This window comes from Schistocerca serialis, chromosome 2 (genome assembly GCF_023864345.2).
Source record: "Schistocerca serialis cubense isolate TAMUIC-IGC-003099 chromosome 2, iqSchSeri2.2, whole genome shotgun sequence".
Lineage (NCBI taxonomy): Eukaryota > Metazoa > Arthropoda > Insecta > Orthoptera > Acrididae > Schistocerca > Schistocerca serialis.
Genome location: NC_064639.1, coordinates 714160530 through 714181959, shown reverse-complemented (window position 1 = coordinate 714181959; position 21430 = coordinate 714160530). Strand labels below are relative to the sequence as shown.

The 21430-nt window shown below is 40.2% G+C and overlaps 1 protein-coding gene across 1 annotated transcript in view; it reads left to right on the top strand.

Annotated features, from left to right (window-relative positions):
* LOC126455676 (ATP-binding cassette sub-family C member 12-like) overlaps positions 1 to 21430 on the top strand; it is a 518625-nt gene that overhangs the window by 5538 nt on the left and 491657 nt on the right. The window contains exon 2 of the mRNA XM_050091443.1: positions 5131 to 5217. Within this exon, the coding sequence (XP_049947400.1) occupies positions 5144 to 5217 (74 nt within the window). The 5' untranslated portion in view covers positions 5131 to 5143. The remainder of the gene's footprint in view (positions 1 to 5130; positions 5218 to 21430) is intronic.

The following is a 21430-nucleotide window of genomic DNA, read 5'->3' as shown; positions in this document are numbered from 1 at the left end:
GATCGCCTTTAGGCCTTTAGCACTAAGAAATCTTATAACAGTCCGTACTTCACAGTCAGCGGGACTCATGATTATCGGAGGCATCTTAAACACTCAGTACACAGCGTAAACAAGGAAGAATCAGCCTGTAATGGCGTCAGCGCATAGATTAAGGTACAGGCTTTCATGTAAAAATAAAATTATTGAGATATCTTAGCATGTCATTTTTTAAATTTCAAAACAGTACTTACTTAGAAAACACGCCTCGTACATCATCCAGTGGTGAAACAGCAATGGTGTTAAATTACATTTGTACACCACCCACTCACTGCAACGTGCTCTACAGTGGGTTGTGGAGTACAGATGCCTAGATGTCTCCCAGAAATTCCGAATATACTATTTTTGAATATAAGACAGAATTTAAAAGCAATGACTTAATTATCCATCTGACAATTTTAATGATTGATTATGAATTGTTCACAGTTTTTACCTTCAGAAGGTAAAGTGTTAAGTAGTGCCATTAAATACATGTAGAAGTAACCTAGGTTTTGGAACTGTTAATTACTTCCTCAGAATGAATAGGGGGATGCATTGAGGAAGACTGAAAACGAAGGGTGCAGTTCACTCAGACCCCTAGATTAGAGGAACCCACATGCGCAGACAAGGGGTGACATTGATTAAGGGGGAGCTGTCAAAGACTAGGACATCAAAGATAGTATACTGGTAAGCACTGTGCCAGCTTCAGTCCAGAGGTGATGAGGACAGAGTGAGAAGCAAAATTGGATTAAGAGAAAGAGAAATTAAAAAGTAAGAGGGAAAAGAGATGGGAAGGAAAGGAAGGAGAAAGAGGAGTGAGGAGACTAAAGATGAAAAAGCAAGAGCATTCAAGAAAACAACTGAGTGCGATATAACTTCAAAAATTGTATAAAGGATGTATAATGAAAAATATGATAACAATGAGAGGGAGGACTGTGTTAATGCAGATTGAGTCCAGGAGTGTGTTGAGATGCAAGGACATGTTGGAAGGAAAACTCCCACCTCTGGCACTCAGGGAAACTAATACCTGGTGGGAGAATCACAATACCCCAAGTGATGTAGCAGACACTCAAGTCTCTTGAGACATGTTTAAAATATGCTCAGCATTTGGGTTCTGGGTGGCATTGAGGAGAAGAGTTCTTCCATGCTCATTCATGTAATCAGCCAATTTAATGGCGGTAATTCCACAAAAATATATGTACGAGGGTTGGAACTTAAATAATAGCAACTATTTATTCACAACCGATACAAAAGAGTTACATGTTTGCACCTGTTACTATCCTCCAAAGTAGTCGTGAGCATTGTGTAGAACCTGTTGTCAATGATGTGGAAGGCATAGTATGCCGTTAGTGGAACCTGTTCTGTTGATGGTGCAAATGGAGCAGTCTACTGCCTGTCAAATCTCTGGAACAGTTCTGAAGCGAATACCATGAAGCGATTCCTTCATATTTGGAATCAAATCAAAGCCACAAGGTCTTAAGTCCGAGAAGTATGGTAGATGGTTCAGTACTTCCAAGTCCCATCGACCGAACAGAGCAACCACAGCTCATCCTGTATGTGCCCACGCATTGTTGTGCAAAATGATGGGTGGGTTGCACAAAAAGTGTCACCACTTCTTTCACAAAGCTGGTTGCAGTTGATGCTCCAAAAACGAACAGTAATACTGTGCATTGATGATTGCTTTGGAGGAACGTAATGCATTAGGATAACAATCACAGTCACACACAAGAATCACCAAAACTTTCACCATACTGGGGCTCTGATGCACTTTGGCTTTTACGGCAACCCATAATGATGCCATTCGTTGGAATGGCGTCTCAGTTTTGGTTTTTACGATGTGGCCCATGTCACATCCAGTGTTATGATATGGCATAAGAAAGCCTCTCCTTTGTGCTCATAGCACTCCAAGTGTGTCTGAGCAGCGTCATAATGCATCCATTTCTGCATTTCTGTCAAGTCATGCGAAACCCACTGTGATGCAATTTTTCACAAGACCAGACATTCCTTCAGGATGCAAAGCACAGTTGTATGCACAAATCCAGGTTCGTGGGAAAGCTTGCAAATCTTATGGCATTGATCACTGTCCCCTGACGTGGTAAAAGCATGCAATTCTTCTTCAGAGATGCTAGGACAACATGCCTGATGCATGTCTGCCACAGTCTGCTGGCCTTTATTGAAGGCTTTTACCCAACGTGCCAGTGTTCTGTATGGCAATGCCGATTCCCTGCACACCTCTTGAAGACCTTAATGACACAGTTGTGCTGTACAGCCTCTGGCACATTCAATCTTGATCCAACTCCATTGTTCCTGTTTCGAAAACATAGTGACACCATTATGTTAGACTGCTCGCCCACAAGTGACTGTGTTTCCCTCGATTGTGCGCACGCTGGTGACATGGGATGGGTGAGTCCATTCTCTCAGAGGTAAGGTAGGCATGTCAACAACGTGTGCTATCAGTGACAATAGTAGATTCCATTGCATAGTGTTTCCTCAGCGGTGTTGCCACTATTTAAGTTCCAACGTACCTACATATGTATGTTTCACATCTTGTCCTAACCCACTAAATCAATTTCAACTAAGGTTGGTACATGTGTCACTCATTGTGCAGTGTGAAGCACCACTGAGGAAATAAGAACTGCCTACCTCCCACTCCAGTGGCAGTGGGACTGAAAACAAGGTGTTGTAGCAGATGGAAAGAGAGAGGGGGAGGAACAGATGGACAGTGAGAAGGGGAGGAGAAGATGGACAGAGAGATGAATGAGGAGGAGTTGGACACAGAGAAAGGGCAGGTGGAAGATGGATAAAGGTAGTGGACAGGTGGGGAAAAAAAAGAAGGTGCGAGGTGGCAGGTGGAAGACGGAGAGAATGTGAGGACCCAGGTGGAAGTGGGCAGGTGTATGGGGAGGCAGGTGAAAGACAGACAGATAGTGTGGAACATAGGGGAGAGGAACTGGATGCAATGAAACAGGTGGACAAGGGGTGCTTTGGAAGTGGCAGGGAATGTGTGGAAGCAGATGGAAGAGAGACAGTTTGTACGAAGGCAGGTGGAAGAGGCACAGGTTGTGAGAAGGTGCATGGAAGAGGAGCAGTGTGTGCTGAAGCAGATGGAAGAGGGAGCAGGTGGAAGTGGGAGGGGATGTTGAGAGGAAGGTGGAAGACAGGCAATTTATGAAGAGGCAGGTGCAAAAGTGACAGGTTGTGAGGAGGTACGTGGAAGAGAAACAGGGTATGATGAGGCAGGTTAAGGAGGTGAGCAGGTGGAAGTAGCAGGGTGTGTGGGGAACAACTTGGAAGAGGGACAGTTTGTGAGGAGGCAGCAGGAAGAGAGACAAGTTGTGATGAAGCAAATGGAAGTGAGAAGACACAAAGTGAAGGGGGAACATAGATCAGGGAAGTTCTGATTGTTTTTATGAAACCATAGCCAACATCTAGCATCATGGATTCAGCTGACTTGAAATACTATAAAAGTATGAAATGCAATTTACCTCTTATTTGTATCATTCAGTGTGTCAAGGAGGTTGCGAGAATGAACACTGCAGGGAGCCATTGCTTTTGTCAATGTGTTTAAGGACCAAAATCGTGTCACATGGCTGAACACCTCAGATACATTTAACATGCTCTCTGGAGTTGTATAGTGTAAAACAGCAGAGATTCAGAGATATATGTTTGAAGTATATGTGATATACAAGTTCACAGGTAAGGCCATTGGTCAAGAGTGTTTGTATAATTGCTGTGCAATGGACACAAGTTGAATTGTGTGAGTCCTCACTCTCTGGTAGCAATACTTCCAAATTCTGAGGATGATACCTGGCTCTGCCACTTCTCATTACACAGACTGTTTATAAATACAGTGTAATACTTAGTGGACTGGAATATTTTTTCATGGTAAATGATGTATGTGGGAAAAAGAGCATTACTTTACAATTGATTTTGTAAAATTTTGTTACAGTACAGTAATTTGACTTCTGGCTAAAAATTACTTTTGTAATTACATTTGTGTTCGGGAAGTTTATTTACATTAGTGTTTCTCAGGGAAAAAATGTTATGTTTTTTGCAGTGTATTTTTGAGTATATTTTCAGTTGTTTTATTCATTTTGCTATTCATACGCACATCTAAATAGCTACACAACCATTTTGGGACAATCTGCACTTATGATGCAGTGGGGACAGGAACTGAAATGTTAATTTCATTCCCAAATTCATGTCATCTACATAAAAGTGATTTTTTGAGCTTTGAACAATCATCAAAATATCCTTGTCTGTCATAATTAATCCTGTACACAAATCACTATCGATGGGTGCAAATACATCCAGTCATGCTGTAGGACAGCCTAATAATGCAGCAGCTCAGAAAAATACTTCACGATTTTCTTGTTGCATCAGATTTGTATGCAATTCCTTCACTGTCATCATCAGGAGCAACAGTGTCAGTAAGCCATATGGTAGTTTATTAAGCTGACTGGATTGTCTCATGGGGACATGTGATATTCATGAAAATTCCATATACTGTCAGAGATTTTGTTGATGTCTATGATGGAAGAACACTGATAGTTATGTTGATTTCATTAAATGGTAGGTAATTAACCATATTTCTCTGTTGACTTTCAAACTCAAGTGACCATTTCCATGCACAACTAAGGATATAGCCACTATCCCAATTAAAGTTGTTGTAGCACATTCTAATCTCAGTGGCTTCTTTGCTGACAGAATACCAGTAGACAGATGCAGAGGATGAGATATCCATTTAGTCAAACATAATTATATGTTCGTTCATGAGGCTGTGTTTGGCAACAGCTGATTTGTAATAATCATGATATTTAATGTGACAGTGCTGGAGAGATTCCAATTTACCTCTAATGAGGTAACAGAAATTAAGATGAGAACAAATCTGAAATGAACAATAAAACACAATACGAAAGAAACAACTGGAGAGATGTGACAAATCAAAGTACAAAAAAAAAAAAAATGTTTTTGTAAATATAACAGAACAGAAAGAAAACTTTTACCTTAAACTGTTTTTGCACATGATTAAAAATGATCTCTTCCCCAGTTTATCTTAAAGTATTTTAGATTTTTGGTGGCTGAGGTCTGTACAATCAGATTTTTGTATTTCAGATGATTATTGAAGATGTCAAATCAAAACAGTTCTGCTGCTGGATATGTGAAACTACCAACAGTTCAGACAGGAATTTCTGCTCAAGCGTAAGTCCTGCTGCTTGCAAATGATTTTCACGTTTATAAAACGTTACATTTTTTTGAACTGTATTGTATCTAACCCAAAAAAAATTGTAAGATATTTATATACATATATTGTTCTTGCATGTTCTATATCCCTTATGAAGATGCCCTTTGCTGTAAACTGAAAAGAATTGAACACATAAATGGTGAAGGGAGCATTCTGAATGGAATGTATAATTTATGCAGAAATGTTTTATTTTATACAAAAATACTATTTCATAGTTGATGTTTGATCTTAAATTTTTCTGAAGAATCTACCGTGTTCTTTGTATCACCTGAAGAGGATACCAAGAGATGCTATCAAAATATCCTGTTTTGCTAATGCCTGCACCTGACTGAACAACAAAGAGCAGTTCAAACTTTTTTCAGAATCATTACAGATAATGAATTATATTCTCTTTAGTAGCAAGCGAATGCTCAAGAAATTGAGCTACAAATAAAACATGATTTGTCACAGACTTTGTGGTTATCATCATAAAATATGCACTGATGAGCTAAAACATTATGAATAATGCACACTGCAAGACTGAATGTCACCTTGTAATGTTGCAGGATATGGTTCTTAAGGAAAGTACATATGTGTACATATGTGAGGTAAAGACTAATGAGGAATCATTATAGAGTTGATACAGGCTGCAAATCGGGGAAACTAACTGATTGGTTGGTTGGTTGATTTGGGAAAGAGGACCAAACAGTGAGGTCATCAGTCCCATTGGAGTAGGGAAGGATGGGGAATGAAGTCGGCCATGCCATTTCAGAGGAACCATCCCAGCATTTGCCTGAAGCAATTTAGGGAAATAATGGACAGCTTAAATCATGATGGCCAGATGCGGCTTTGAACCATCATCCTCCCAACTGCAAGTCCAGTGTGCTAACCACTGCACTAGAAACTCACCGACACAAGCAACTTTGAAAAAGGGTGCATTATTATTGCCTGGCCTGTTGGAATGAGTATCTTGTAAACAGCTGTCCACATGCTATTTTTGTGAGCATCTATGGAAAATGATTGAATGACACTGAAACCAAGAGTGTGCAATAAAGTGTTGGATGTTCACACCTCATTACAGAACATGGTCATTTGAAGCTTACCTTCTCTGTAAAGTAGGACAGCTGGTGATCTGTGGCAGATCTAACTACACAGTATAGTCCTGGTGGAGGCATCAGTGTTTCAGAGCACACTATTAATTGAAAATGAGGCTGCACAGCAGAGAAGCACTATGTCTCCCCATGTTGACCAAAAAATGTGGCCAGATTGGACCATGGATCAATAGAAATGTGTCAACTGGTTGGATGAATCATCAGGTTGATGCTTACGTCCATGTATGGCGTCATCCAGATTAATAGTTGCACCATGGATATTGGCTGGTGGGACCAGTATTATACTATGGGGGACATTCACTTGGGCTTCTGTGGGACTTGTGGTAGTAATCAAAGGCATCAATGCTGAAGTGGACTACATTAAGATTATTGCTTGGATGCCTTCACTCTTGACATCTTCCCTGATGGTGATGGCATCTTCCAGCAGGGTAGCTGTCACAGGATGAGAACTGTGATATGGTAGTTTGAGTGGCATGAATACCTTGGCCATCAAATTTGCCTGATCCACAGAAACACTGCTTTATTGTCTTTTGAACATGGAACAACACATTATTAAGCAAGTGGTCATTATTAATGGTGATTTTTCTAGATATTCAGCTGAGTTGTTGTCACATGACAACAAAACTCACAGAACCTGAAGTAGATGGCTGTACTAGTAGCTGAAATTTTACAGTACATCAAATGGAAACAATAACATGGCTCAATACCCAGATCACCATTAATCAGTAATGCCAAGAAAACCTGAGAGATGAGGTTGTTATAATGTTTTGGCTCAACTGTGTATCTTTAGATCTTTTGGGCCACATCCTCATTAAAGTATTTACATTTCATTGTTTGGTTCCTATCGTTGGTAGTGCTTCAGGTGGTACCTCAGGAGGTATACATCATCCAGCTGCAGTAGTTTGAAATAGTTATTAATAGAACACCTGAAATTTGTGATTCTGTTCAGAACTTATTAGAAAATAAACAGCTTCTATCTAACAAATGGCCAATCAGTTCAGAACAGGAAAAATATTTTGAACTTTATATTCCTTACTACAGAAATATTTACAATAAAACATTACACCACCCTACCACTTTGGACAACCACATACAGGATTTTGCATTAAGATTCTGGTAAAAAAAAAAAATTGTAATTAAAATTGACAATGGGTAAGGCAAATGAAAAGAGTATTACAAAATTGTTCAAATGGCTCTGAGCACTATGGGACTTAACATCTGAGGTCATCAGTCCCCTAGAACTTAGAACTACTTAAACCTAACTAACCTAAGGACATCACACACATCCATGCCTGAGACACGATTCGAACCTGCAACCGTAACGGTCGCACGGTTCCAGACTGAAGCGCCTAGAACCACTTGGCCACACTGGCCAGCAGAGTATTACAGTGAGTGGTGAAAAGTCATGAGAAGTTGCTGTGAAATGAGTCAGTCATGTGTTGCAAATATGATAGCCATTAATGGATTTTTTATGTACTTTGTTTTGTTTTTGTTGTGTACTCCTTGTTTCCTTTTCTTATTTTGAAATGAGTGAGGGTGTTGCCCCAGGGTTAACCACAGGCTTCTAGTATGAGTCTCCCCACCCCAAAGTGGATCATAAATTGCTGCCTTTATGTGTCATTTGAAGCTCTGTAGGAAAACAAAACACGGCTGTAGCCAGCCAGCATTGAAAGAGAAAGTTGGGGCTGATTTCCTTGCGTTGCCCCTTCCCACCAACAGTCAGAATCATGATTTATTTACACCTATAGCCAGCAGCCAAGTCAGACTGTCTCAAAAATACTGCATACTTTGCTCTTATTGTCCGCAGCTCGTGGTCATGCGGTAGCGTTCTCGCTTCCCACGCCTGGGTTCCTGGGTTCGGTTCCCTGCAGGGTCAGGGATTTTCTCTGCCTCGTGATGACTGGGTGTTGTGTGATGTCCTTAGGTTAGTTAGGTTTAAGTAGGTCTAAGTTCTAGGGGACTGATGACCATAGCTGTTAAGTCCCATAGTGCTCAGAGCCATTTGAACCATTTTTGCTCTTACTTTTAAGGCTACCACAGTTTTGCAAGATATACAGCATACTTCTCATTCCTCCTCAAAATTTATAGCAATAATGGAAATTTATGGATGGAGCACCTATAGTGGATCAATGCATGGAGCACAGTAAAACATAACAGAGAACACATTCACACTAGTTTATGAACCCTAACTCTTTTTCCAGACATAGTACACCCATTCACACACACACAACCACCCAAACTCACAATCCTGTGACCACAGCAAGACTGATTATTGGTACTTGATTACTGAAAGCAGTTTGCTGATCTGATGGTAGTAGGGAGGGGTGTGGAAAGATGCAAGGAGGTATTAGCAGGAAGAGGCAGGTCTTGTACAGAAGATTCCATGGCCTCACAGTGAGATGAAAAAAGTACAAAGTAGAAGCTACAACAAAAGAGATGTAGGAAGGAGGAGTGGGGAGAAATGATGGGGAAAAGGAGAAGAAGATTAAGATGAAGAGGGAGAAAGTGGAGGGAGGAGAGAAGTGAGAGGGGTTGAAAAGGGTGGACAGGAGGGGAAGAGAGAAAGAGAGGGAGAGAGAGAATGCCTGTGCATGGAGAGGGGGAGGGGGGGGGGGAGAGGAAGATTGGTAGGAGAAGGCAGTGTGTGATTTGGGTGGAATGGTATGGATGGAAAAATGAAGAGAAACGGAAGGTGGGGTAGTGGGTACAGGTTAGCAGACTTTATACCAGGGGTTTGCAAGAGTTCAGGACTTGTTGAAGAGACAATTCCCATGTGTGAAGTTCAGAGAAACTTGTGCTGGAAGGGAACACCCAAATGGCTAAAGTAGTGAAGCAGCTATTGAACTCATTTGTGTTGTTAGATGTGGCATGTTCAACACCTGGATGGCCAGGTTTACAATTTGCCACAGTTCGATGGTGGCCATCCATGCAAGTAGACAATTGGTTTCTTGTCTTGCCCACATAGTGTGCTATATAGTAATTGCAACATGGCTGACCACAAAGGAATGACACATGGGGCACAGAACTGGGAGTAGTATTGGAGTATAGACAGGCAAAGATATTCCGTATGTTTGTTGGGTGGCAGAACACTTCTTTGGAGGTGTGGGCAGGATTTTGGACGGGATATCCCTCATTTCAGGACATGATGTGAGGTAGTCAAGGTCCTGGTGGAGGATGTGGTTGAGCTTTTCAAGGCCAGAATGATTCTGTATGATCAGAGGAGTGCTAATCGCTGGCTTTTCACTGGTTTGAGAGGATCATATGGCAAGGGTGACTCATTTGTGGGTGAGCTGGATAGGATATTGTCTATCATTAAAGGCTCTGGGAAGTTTATCACTATTTTCAATAACTCCTGCTTTATCCTGCAGATGAGGCTTCCTCGGATGATGAGGCAGTTAGGAAGAGCTTTTTGACATGGAATGGGTGACAGCTATCAAAGTGGAGGTATTGACCGACATACTTATGGAGCCACCTGAAGGATGGAGATCGACATCTAGGATGGTGGCTCAACGAGCTGCGAAAGACCATGTGAACTGAATTTGGGAACAAGTGTTGAGGTTATGGAGGGAAGACCAAAGGTTGTCCCTTCCATGACTTCATATCATGAAAGTGTCGTCAATGAATCTGAACCAGACAGGTGCCATGCAGGTACCCATGGCAATACCTCAGATTTGTTTGTAGATTTGGCCTTTCTAAAGTGAAATTTCGGCTGAGGATGTGGTTGGCTAGGAGGATTAGGAAAGAAGTTATGGGTTTGGTACAGAAGGATGTTGGGAAATGTAGTGTTCCATGACTATAAAGCCATGGGCATGCATTGTTGGTGCATAAGGACATTGCATCCACAGTGACTAACAAGGAGTCTGGTGGTAATGAGACAGGAACTGTGGAGAGGTGGTGAGGGAAGTGAACAATATCCTCCTAATACCAAAGCCACCACCTCTTTCCTAATCCTCCTAGACAACCACGTCCTCACCCAGAATTAATTATTTCAAATCTACAAATAAATCTGTGGTACTGCCATGGGTAGTCACATGGCACCTTCCTATGACAACCTATGTATGGGCCATATGGAGGACTCGTTCCTATCCAGTCAACACCTAAAACCTCTCATCTGGTTCAGATTCTTTGATGACATTTTCATGATTTGGACTCACAACAGAGACAACCTTTGCTCTTTCCTCCGTAACATCAACAACTGTTTCCAAATCTGCTTCACTTGGTTCTTCTAAACTCATCAAGCCCTTCCAGGATGTCAGTCTCCAACTCTCAGGGGGCTCCATAAAATTGCCTGTCCATATCAAGTGCACCAACTACCAACAGTACCTCTACTTTGACAGTGGTCACCCAATCCCTGTCAAAAAGTCTTTTTCTTACAGCCCCATCACCCATTGATGCCGCATCTGCAGTGGAAAGCAGGAGTTGTTGAAATATACTGATAACCTTACCAGAGCCTTTACTGACAGACAATACCCTGTCCAGCTCATCCATAAACAAGTCACCCACGACATCTGCTCTTCTGATGCCAGTAAACCTGTTAATCAGCCACTGACCAGCACTTTCCTGATCACGCAGTATCACCCTGGCCTTGAAAAGCTCAACCACATCCTCCACCAGGGATTCGGCTACCTTACTTTGTGTCTTGGGATGAGGGATATCCTTCTCAAAATCCTTCCCACATCCCCCAGAGTTGTGATTTACCACCCACCCAACCTATAAAATACCTTTTTCTCTCCCTACTCCAGTCCTATTCCCAGTCCTGTGCCTCACTGGTCATCCCCTTGCTGTCAGCCCAGGTGTGTGGCCTGTCTCATACACCCGCCCACCACCTCATACTGCAGTCCAGTCACAGGCATTTCCTACCCATTAAAAGACAGGGCCATGTGTGAAAGCAACAATGTTATATATCAGCTAAACTTCAATTACCGCATAGCATTCTATGTGGACATGACAAGTAACCAATTGTCTACTCAGCTGAATGTCCATTGCCAAACTGTGGCAAACCACAAACTTGACCATCCAGTTGTCAAACACGCTGCACACCACAACACAAATGACTTCAACATCTGCTTCACTATGTGGGCCATTTGGATACTCCCTTCCAGTACAAGTTTTGCTGAACCATGCAGGTGGATCTGTCCCTCCACAACATTCTATGGTCTTGCAGTCCCTCTGGCCTAAATCTCAGCTAATGTTTTCTTACTGGACCACTTTGTGTTTCCCTTCTCTCTTCTGTCCATACCAGTCCTTCTGTGCCCAAATCTTGCACTGCCTTGAGGACATTCTGACAATCTCCTTCGGCTTCTCTCCCTCTCCCTCTCCGTCTCCCTCTCCCCTCTATTTCTCCTTCTTCATCTTCACCTTTCCATCCATTTCCCACCCTCCCTCATTTTTCCTCCTCGTTTCCCCCATCTCCCTTTTCTGACACCTCTTATTGTACCCTCTGTACTTTTTTCGTCTTGTTGTGCAGCCACACAGTCATCTATCCAAAGACCTGCATCTTTGCTGCTACCCATTCTTTGTGGTCTTGCCTACCCTCTCTCCACTCAATCAGATCAGACAACTGTTTTCAATAATTGGATATCAATAATTAGTCTTGCTGTTGCCACAGTAGTGTGTCTCTGTGTGTGTGAATATGTGGACTATGTGTATTATTGCTGGAAAAAGAACTCGTGCTTGAAACCTAGTGTGAATGCTGTTTTCTGCTACGTGTTACTGTGCTCCATATATCACTCCATTGTTTTACATAAATTTTACATTTAGTATCTGACACTGATTTGGATTCTCTGGCTAGCCCATGTATCAATAGGAGGGGGAACACGTCAGAGATACTCGGAATCCAGGTGACAGCTGTGGCTTTTGCCAGTCTGAGGCACAGCAGCTGTGGCAAACACATAAGTTGATGCCACCCTCTGATGAGTGTTTACTGCTAAATTCCACAGCCCATCTATTGCTAGCCAGTCTCTTCCTAGTCACTGAAGCCTTTAGTTATGTGCCATTGAATAGTAGAGTTTTTACTTTGCTTGATTTAAATTTGTGATTTAGATTGATCCTTGAATTATTGTGTACACTTAAGATGATTTTGCCATGCTCTTATTACAGAAGGAACACAAAACACATTGCTGCAAAAATTACAGTTCCTGCTTAAATCTTCTTTCACTACATTCCACCAAGTTGCATACAAATTTTGACTAACCACAGCTAACCTATTCCAGAATGCACATTTATCTATGTTATCATCAACCTGCACCAAACAAACTGCAAAAAGTTTTCACTTTTGTTCTCTAGGCTTACAGATAACTCACCTTTACTCTGCATGACATTAATGAAAAACTTCTCTGACTGGACTGGTATTCCATGCCTCTCACTTAACATCATCACATACATCACTTACCTTATCTATATTGTCAACATCATTCATAAGTAACTCTGAAACTTCATTATTCTTAAACACCACAAATACCTGACACTCATCAACATCAACATCATCACCATCATCATCATATTCTTCCAAAATTACTTCATCAACAACATCATTAACAACTCAAGTCTCATGTCCATCAACACCTACATTCATTTGAAATAATCTACCAGTCTCAGACTTACCAACCTCAGTTATTTCACAGCTTTCTTTCACATCTATATAAAAAATATCACCTAGTTCAGATCCAATACAGTCATCACCTAATTTACATACATCAATAACACTGTTTTCTTACCAAGAGAATAAGTCATTAGTACATACTACATCAAAATTCTCATTACTCTCATGTTTTAGTTTGTGATTAGTACCTACCTCACCATAATTAAACATAGTATCCCAATACTTTTGATCAATACATAAATGAGAAATCTGATATTTTTTCTGTTCACCTTCAGATACCTGTGCCATATTATTAACACTGTTTTTATTGTTTAATTGAAAGTGTAAATTGTGGGTCCTGTGCTTGTTGTGTTTCCTTGCCCCAAAAACTTCATTGAGATGGATGCCATTCCCCAAGTACTTACTTCTATGATTGTTTCTCCTATTAAATTGCCCATGGTTGTCCCCATTATTCCTATCCTGCTGACGTTAAAAATTTCTTTCTCTATTATCATTTTGTTCCTGATAGAAGTTACCATTATCTCTGTTTCTGTAGTTACTTCCACTGTGATTTCTATCATTCTGATTCTTATGGTACATACTTCTTTCTACTGCCCTATCCAGCCTGTCAACATATTGTAAAAATTGTTCAAGACAATTTTCAGGTCCATGTACTAAATCCCACTGCAAACTTTCTGGTAATCTCCTTTTAAGAGCATCAATCGATGTCATTTTGTCAAATGGTTTGTCAAGGTGTGTCAATTTCTTAAGTTGGTTCTTACAAAACTCTTTCAGAGTAGCGTCCCTTTTCTTATAATTAGGACCATTCAAAAATTCACTTTTAATTCTCCCCTGTTCAGCTTCCAACCAAAATGTATTTAAAAACTTTTCTTGAAACTTTGATATGTTTCCCACTGACCTAAATTTAAATTTAGGAGCTTCACCTTCAAGACATCTTTTAACAGATTAAGTCTTTTGATTATCACTCATGCCTGACACAAAACTGTCTCTACAGTGGTGCAGAAAATCCACTGGATGTAAATTGTCTGATGGGAAAATTTCTATTGGAGTGCTGGACCACACAGTACCATTGACTAAATACAGATTTCTGTGAATGCAATTTTCATGAACTGATGCAATTTTTTTATCTAAAACATTTACGTTAGTTTGCATATTGTTTGCAACATTTAAAATTTTTTGGTCTAAAGTGGTAATGTTTTGTTCCATTTTTTCTGCCATGGCCTTCTGTTCAACTCTAATGTCATCAACATTCTTTGACTGTCTATCCAATTCGGCAATGAACTCATTTTCCAAAACAAAAAATTTATTTCCTAAGACATCAACTTTTTCATGAAAGTTTTTTAACCCTTCTGACAACCCATTTTTTAGCTCTGAAACCTGATTACTAAGTTGGTCTATTTGGTAATGTAACATATCCATTTTACTATTGTTTTCAGTTTTCAGATCATTTAAATGTCCTTGTAGTGAAGTAAATTTTTCAGTTAACTGATTATTAACGGCACTAAATTTTCTATTGTTATCTTTCTTCATTTCTTCTAGTTTTACCAAAATTAACTGCAAAATGTCAGTTTTTACTGTTTCTTTACTGGCTACAATTTCACTTGTCTCAGACATGTCCTGGCTGGGTCCTACAGCTTTATCTTCTACATCGCTACTACACTCACCTATATTCATTTTGTTAATAAGGACTCGAATCCACAAACAAATTAATTTCACAAATAGTTTGTACTCATCTTTCCTTTTTGATGTCCCTGGTTGTAGTTGTAAAGTCCACTTTCATTCGATCCATTCCAACAGTGTAGGTAGCACATCATCACTGTTGATATGACTTTGTTGGGCAGCTCTTGGTCTTCTATCTTTGAGTGATCAGAAATCTGTTCATACATGAATCACTTCTCTTCTTCTTCTGCAACAGACAAAACTTCATTATCAGTCAGCTGATTCCAGACAATGCCACTGCTTGTCATCTACCCCTCCTTCACATCATTTGTTGATTGTCTCTATCTTTGCCATTTTTAAATAAGCTTCAAGAGGAGTAAGATTTACAATAAATTTTTTACTTATCTTCTATTCTCATAATTGGCTCCAGTTCTTCATGTCTAGGGGTTGATTCTTGAAGCTGAAATTTTTGACATTATAGGTTCTCATGTTTCCAATTGATGCAATAACTTCTGAAGAATTGCCTGAGTAGTAATTTCTGCTTTTATGCTGATTTTATTCTCTCATATTTTTCTATATCACACTGTCTTTGCAATTACTGCTTCAACAAAACTGAAAATTACATAGTTATTGCCAAAATTAAAAATATGTCTGATCACATCATAGGCAAGCCCACTACTCCTCACCCATTCTGTGGTATTAACAATATTCTGAAGAGTTTACAAATTTTCTTGACAAATTAATCTCTACCAGTTTATGCCATTATTTTATAAATGAATCCAGAAGTAAGCATAATAAATATCATCAGATTGTGCAGTTAATAATAGGAATTCTAAGTTTGCTGGTCATTTCATAATTTCGAATATTTCTAAAAACAAAAAAAAACAAAAAGAATAGAAATTTTAACTGTACATACAGAGCTAGAAATACTGATTGTAACAACAAAAATAAAGTAATTTCTTTTTATGGATTATAGCCTGAAATATACCACATCACATTCAAAATCATATGAAATTCTTTTAGAAAACCAGCTGAGATAATATTAACCTTTTAAAAAGTTGTAATTATTTCTGGTATCGATTGAGGAAAAGTAATGCAAGAGGAGGGTGTCACTTTACAAAGTGGTACACTGTTCCTTGTTGACATTTTTGACTGTCACTCTGATACACCAATGACATAGGTGATTTCATTCATGCTCTGATCTTACACATATCCCACTATAACTCTTTTAAGACTTATTGAAATTGTCTGTAAAACTACCCCCCCTCCCACACTCAGTACATTTATTTTCACAGTTACTGGAGAAATGGTCCTAAACAGGCCTTGATATCTAGCCATTACGTACAGTTTATCTCATGTGATCTTACAAAATTAAAATTATATAATAAATTTACAATGTTTTGTTTTCAGTGGCATTTTGTGTCACTTTATTTTTAGAAATACAAGAGGCTCCAGCAGTAAGAATTGAAAGTGCTTAGACAAAATTTGAAGAATATCATTGCAGTTACAACAGTAGTTAAAACTATGAATTTGTGCATATCTAGATATCTCATTTCAGTATTCAGAGCTTTACAACAATTTAAAAGATCTTGGGGAAGATTTTTAACAGGAATGGTAATAAAGGACAGCTGGTTTCTGTTTGTGGTAGTAGTGAGAAGCAAGGAAGAGGATTGTCACTTTGTTGGGTAATCAAGAATGAAAAAGTACAGATGAGATGATAAAAAAGATATACCACAATGTGGTAGTATGTATCACCCTACACAGTGATAAATATTGTTGTTTTCACATCACCCTGAGCGTTTTTCTTGACCCCCAGCTAATGAGTTTGATAATAGCTAAAACACCTGACTATAAATTCTAATTTTAACAAATCATTTGATATCTGTTAATTGAATGATCTTTGTTGAGAGGTCAGACAAATGTGTGGTTCCTGAAGAGGAACAGCAGGCTTTTTGATAGTTGCAGGAGCAAGAGTCTGGATGATTGACTGATCTGGCCTTGTAACATTAATCAAAATGGCCTTGCTGTGCTGGTACTGCAAACAACTGAAAGCAAGGGGAAACTACAGCTGTATTTTTTCCCAAGGGCATGCAGCTTTACTGTATGGTTAAATGATGATGGCATTCTCACGGGTAAAATATTCTGGAGGTAAAATAGTCCCCCATTTGGATCTCTGGGTGGGGACTACTCAGGAAGATGTTGTTATCAGGAGAAAGAAAAATGGTGTTCTATGGACTGGAGCATGGAATATCAGATCCCTTAATCAGGCAGGTAGACTAGAAAATTTAAAAAGGGAAATGGAAAGGTTAAAGATAGATATAGTGGACAAGGGCAATTAGCGAAGTTTGGTGACAAGAGGAACAAGACTTCCCGTCAGGTGAATGCAGGGTTATAAATACAAAATCATACAAAATCAAATAGGGGTAATGCAGAAATAGGTTTCTAGAATGAGATTTTCACTCTGCAGCGGAGTGTGCGCTGATATGAAACTTCCTGGCAGATTAAAACTGTGTGCCCGACCGTGACTCGAACTCGGGACCTTTGCCTTTCGCAGGCAAGTGCTCTACCATCTGAGCTACCGAAGCATGACTCACGCCCGGTCCTCACAGATTTACTTCTGCCAGTATTTCGTCTCCTACCATCCAAACTTTACAGAAGCTCTCCTGCAAAACTTGCAGAACTAGCACTCCTGAAAGAAAGGATACTGCGGAGACATGGCTTAGCCACAGCCTGGAGGATGTTTCCAGAATGAGATTTTCACTCTGCAGCGGAGTGTGCGCTGATATGAAACTTCCTGGCAGATTAAAATTGTGTGCCTGACTGTGACTCAAACTCGGGACCTTTGCCTTTTGCGGGCAAGTGCTCTACCATCTGAGCTACCGAAGCATGACTCACGCCCAGTCCTCACAGTTTTACTTCTGCCAGTATCTCGTCTCCTACCTTCCAAATTTTACAGAAGCTCTCCTGCGAAACTTGCAGAACTAGCACTCCTGAAAGAAAGGATACTGCGGAGACATGGCTTAGCCACAGCCTGGGGGATGTTTCCAGAATGAGATTTCACTCTGCAGCGGAGTGTGCGCTGATACGAAACTTCCTGGCAGATTAAAACTGTGTGCCCGACTGTGACTCGAACTCGGGACCTTTGCATTTCGTGGGCAAGTGCTCTACCATCTGAGCTACCGAAGCACGGCTCACACCCGGTCCTCACAGCTTTACAGCTTGCAGAACGGCGTGAGTCGTGCTTCGGTAGCTCAGATGGTAGAGCACTTGCCCGCGAAAGGCAAAGGTCCTGAGTTTGAGTCATGGTCGGGCACACAGTTTTAATCTGCCAGGAAGTTTCATATCAGCGCACACTCCACTGCAGAGTGAATATCTCATTCTGGAAACATCCCCCAGGCTGTGGCTAAGCCATGTCTCCGCAGTATCATTTCTTTCAGGAGTTCTAGTTCTGCAAGTTTCGCAGGAGAGCTTCTGTAAAGTTTGGAAGGTAGGAGACGAGATACTGGCAGAAGTAAAGCTGTGAGGACCGGGCGTGAGTTGTGCTTCAGTAGCTCAGATGGTAGAGCACTTGCCCGCGAAAGGCAAAGTTCCCGAGTTCGAGTCACGGTCGGGCACACAGTTTTAATCTGCCAGGAAGTTTCAGAAATAGGTTTAATAATGAATAAAAAATAGGAGCATGGATAAGCTACTATGAACAGCATAGTGAACACATTATCATAGCCAAAATAGACACAAAGCTCATGTCTACCACAGTAGTACAAGTTTATATGCCAACGTAGCTCTGCAATGATAAAGAGATTGAAGAAATGTATGATGTGATAAAAGAAATTATTCAGATAGTGAGGGAGGATGAAAAATAATAGCTGTGAGGGATGAAATTCAATAGTAGGGAAAGGAAGAGAATGAAAAGAAGTAGGTGAATATGGATTGGGGATAAGGAATGAAAGATGAAGCCATCTGGTAGAATTTTGTGCAGAGCATAACTTAATTATATCTAACACTCTGTTTATGAATCATGAAAGAAGGTTGTATACATGGAAGAGGCCTGGAGACACTGGAATCTTTGAGATTTTATAATGGTAAGACAGTGGTTTAGGAACCAGGTTTTAAATTGTAAGACATGTCCAGGGGCAGATGTGGACTCTGACCACAATTTATTGGTTATGAACTGCAGATTAAAACTGAAGAAACTGCAAAGAGATAGGAATTTAAGGAGATGGGACCTGGATAAACTGAAAGAAACAGAGATTGTACAGAGTTTCAGAGAGAGAATTAGGGAATGACTGACAAATACAGGGGAAAGAAATACAGTAGAAGAAGAATGGGTAGCTTTGAGAGATGGAATAGTGAAGGCAGCAGAGGATTAAGTAGGTAAAAAGGTGAGGGGTAGTAGAAATCCTTGGGTAACAGACGAGATATTGAAGTTAATTGATGAAAGGAGAAAATATAAAATTGCAGTTAATGAAACAGGCAAAAAGGAATACAAACATCTCAGAAATGAGAACAGCAGGAAGTGTAAAATGGCTGAGCAAGGATGGGTAGATGACAAATGTAAGGATGTAGAGGCATATATCACTAGGGGTAGGATAGATACTGCCTACAGGAAATTAAAGAGACCTTTGGGGAAAAGGGAACCACCTGTATGAATATCAAAAGCTCAGATGGAAAACCAGTCCTAAGCAAAGAAGGGAAAGCAGAAAAGTGGAAACTGTTTATAGAGGGTCTATACAATGGTAATGTATCTGAGGGCAATATTATGGAACTGGAAGAGGACGTAGATGAAGATGAAATGAGGGATATGATAATGCTTGAAGAATTCAATGGAACATTGAAAGACCTGAGTCAAAAAAGGCCTCAGGAGTAGACAACATTCCATTAGAACTACTGATAGCTTTGGAGAGCCAGACATGACAAAGCTCTTCCATCTGGTGAGCAAGATGTATGAGAAAAGCGAAATATCCTCAGACTTCAAGAAGAATATAGTAATTTCATTCCCAAAGAAAGCAGGTGTTGACAGGTGTGAAAATTACCAAACTATCAGTTTAATAAGTCATAGTTGCAAAATACTAACACAAATTCTTTACCGACAAATGGAAAAACTGATTGAAGCCGACCTCGGAGAAGATTGGTTTGGATTACGTAGAAATGTTGGAACACACAAGGCAATACTGACCCTATGACTTATCTTAGAAGATAGATTAAGGAATAGCAAACCTATATTTCTAGCATTTGTAGACTTAGAGAAAGCTTTTGACAATGTTGACAGGAATACTCTCTTTAGAATTCTGAATATGACAGGAGTAAATTACAGGGAATAAAAGGCTATTTACAATTTGTACAGAAACCAGATGATAGTTATAAGAGTTGAGAGGCATCAGAAGGAAGCAGTGGTTGCAAGGAGAGTAAGACAGGGTTGTAGCCTATCCCTGATGTTGTTCAACCTGTATATTGAGCAAGCAGTAAAGGAAACAAAAGAAAAATTTGGAGTAGGAATTAAAATCAATGGAGAAAAATAAAAACCTGGAAGTTTGCTGATGACACTATAATTCTGTCAGAGACAGCAAAGGACCTGGAAGAGCAGTTGAACAGAATGGAGAGTCTCTTGAAAGGAGGATATTAGATGAACATCAACAAAAGCAAAATCAGGATAATGAAATGTAGTCAGATTAAATCAGGTGATGCTGAGGGAATTAGATTAAGAAGTGGGACACTTAAAGTAGTAGATGAGTTTAACTATCTGGGGAGCAAAATAACTGTTGATGGTTGAAGTAGAGAGGATATGAAGTGTAGACTAGCTATGGCAAGGAAAGCATTTCTGAAGAAGAGAAATGTGTTAACATTGTGTATAGATTCTTTTCTTTAAGTATTTGGATGGAGTGTATCCATCTATGGAAGTGAAACATGGACAATAAATAGTTTAGACAAGAAGAGAATAGAAGCTTTTGAAATGTGATGCTACAGAAGAATTCTGAAGATTCGATGAATAGGTGACGTGACTGTAAGCCTATAGATATTTTAAGGTCCCATCATTATGGTAAACACTTTATAGTTTCTTCAACTAATCATTGTCTGGAACGATGCACTTGGTGATGCTGTAGTATATACTTTTGCATTAAAGGAGAATACTCACTGAAAAGTAGAAGCATTGAGTTGTCAATAAGCACACATTAAAAGAAAGAAAACTTGCTGGTATTTGGAGTAATCCTTTATTGAGCTAGAGTAGAATGCATGCAGAAAACACTCCCCCACCCTACCTACCCCCCCCCCCCCATGCATCCAACCCCCCCTCCACAGACACACACACACACACACACACACACACACACACACACACATGCATACGAACGCCTATGTGCCTACATGATGGACTTACAGCACCAGTGCTGCGTTTCAGCAGGTGAACAAGTTGTGGTGGGGTAATGCCAAGATGGGTGGGAGGCAGAAGACAGGGAGAAGGAGCGGGGGTTGGTGGCCAACAACTCAGAGGGAGGCAGCTGGTTTGCCAGCTAGTAATGCAGGAGTGAGGTGTGGCAGGGATATGTGCTAGGCATGTGATGCACTGTTATAGGAGCCCTTGGGGACTGGGGACATGAATTGGGATTGTGTGACAGGACAAAGAAAGGGGAAACTGTTGGGCAGAGGGTGCAGGGACAGTGAATTACTTGTAACTGATTATGGCACTGGAGGATGTTTTGTAAAGGTAACTCCCTTCTGCATAGTTCAGAGAAGCTGGTGGTGGAGGGAAGGATCTAGAAGGTCCAGGTTGTGAAGCAGTCATTGAAATTGAGCATGCTGTATTCAGCTGCATGTTTTTCCATC